General features: G+C 67.4%; 1 protein-coding gene across 1 annotated transcript in view; it reads left to right on the top strand.

Annotated features, from left to right (window-relative positions):
- The window catches only part of Agxt (alanine-glyoxylate aminotransferase), a 15,712-nt gene that overhangs the window by 12,392 nt on the left and 2,575 nt on the right, over positions 1-745 (top strand). The window contains 1 exon segment of the mRNA XM_013033671.1: positions 629-698. Coding sequence (XP_012889125.1) covers positions 629-698 — 70 coding nt within the window.

Genomic DNA, 745 nt, shown 5'->3' with positions numbered 1-745 from the left:
GGGAGGCAGGGGAGGTGGGTGGGGGTGGGATGGGGTAGGGGCCACATCAACCTCACGACCGTCTGTCAGCAAGCTCAGGTCCCCACTTTCTGCCCCCACCCCCGGGTTCCTCCTATAACCGCCGTCCCTGGCTCCATCTGTCACCTGACCTGGTGGCCCAGGTCCCGTGGGGAGCCCCCACCGGCCCTGCCACAGCCCTGTCCCACAAGGAGCCCCCACCGGCCCTGCCACAGCCCTGTCCTCCACGGGCCCTTTGCACCTGGGTTTGCTACACCTTGCCTTGCAGGTCTCGCTCAGGAGAAAGTAAATCAGGGATCTGTGAGGCAACCTAACTCATCACAAAGCCCCATGTGTCCCCCAGGGGCCCTAGCCTAGCGCACAGGGTCCGCACACGCGGGCTGCTCGGGGACTTGGGCTGCTGGGAGTCAGCTCTGAGCTCTCCTGTGCCGGCCCCGCATGGGCCTTCCCTCCCCAGCGAGGAGCGGCCCTGCCCTGGGTGTGGGACCCTGACACTAGACAGGGCACCTGGGGAGGAGCTGGCCGAGGTCAGAACTGCACTGCTGGGCGGGACAGTGTGGTCTGTCACCCCGCGCACGCGGCACAGACATGGACTCCTCCTGTCTCCCAGGTACCATCACACCATGCCCGTCACTGGCTTGTTCTGCCTGAGGGAGAGCCTGGCACTGGTGGTAGAGCAGGTGAAGGCGGGGCCTGGGCCTGGCCAGGGGCAGGGCGGGGGCGGGGC

This window comes from Dipodomys ordii, unplaced genomic scaffold, assembly GCF_000151885.1.
Source record: "Dipodomys ordii isolate 6190 unplaced genomic scaffold, Dord_2.0 Scaffold174, whole genome shotgun sequence".
NCBI classification, from domain to species: Eukaryota; Metazoa; Chordata; class Mammalia; order Rodentia; family Heteromyidae; genus Dipodomys; species Dipodomys ordii.
Note: the sequence above shows the minus strand (reverse complement) of the source record. Positions and strands in the feature narration are given on the sequence as shown.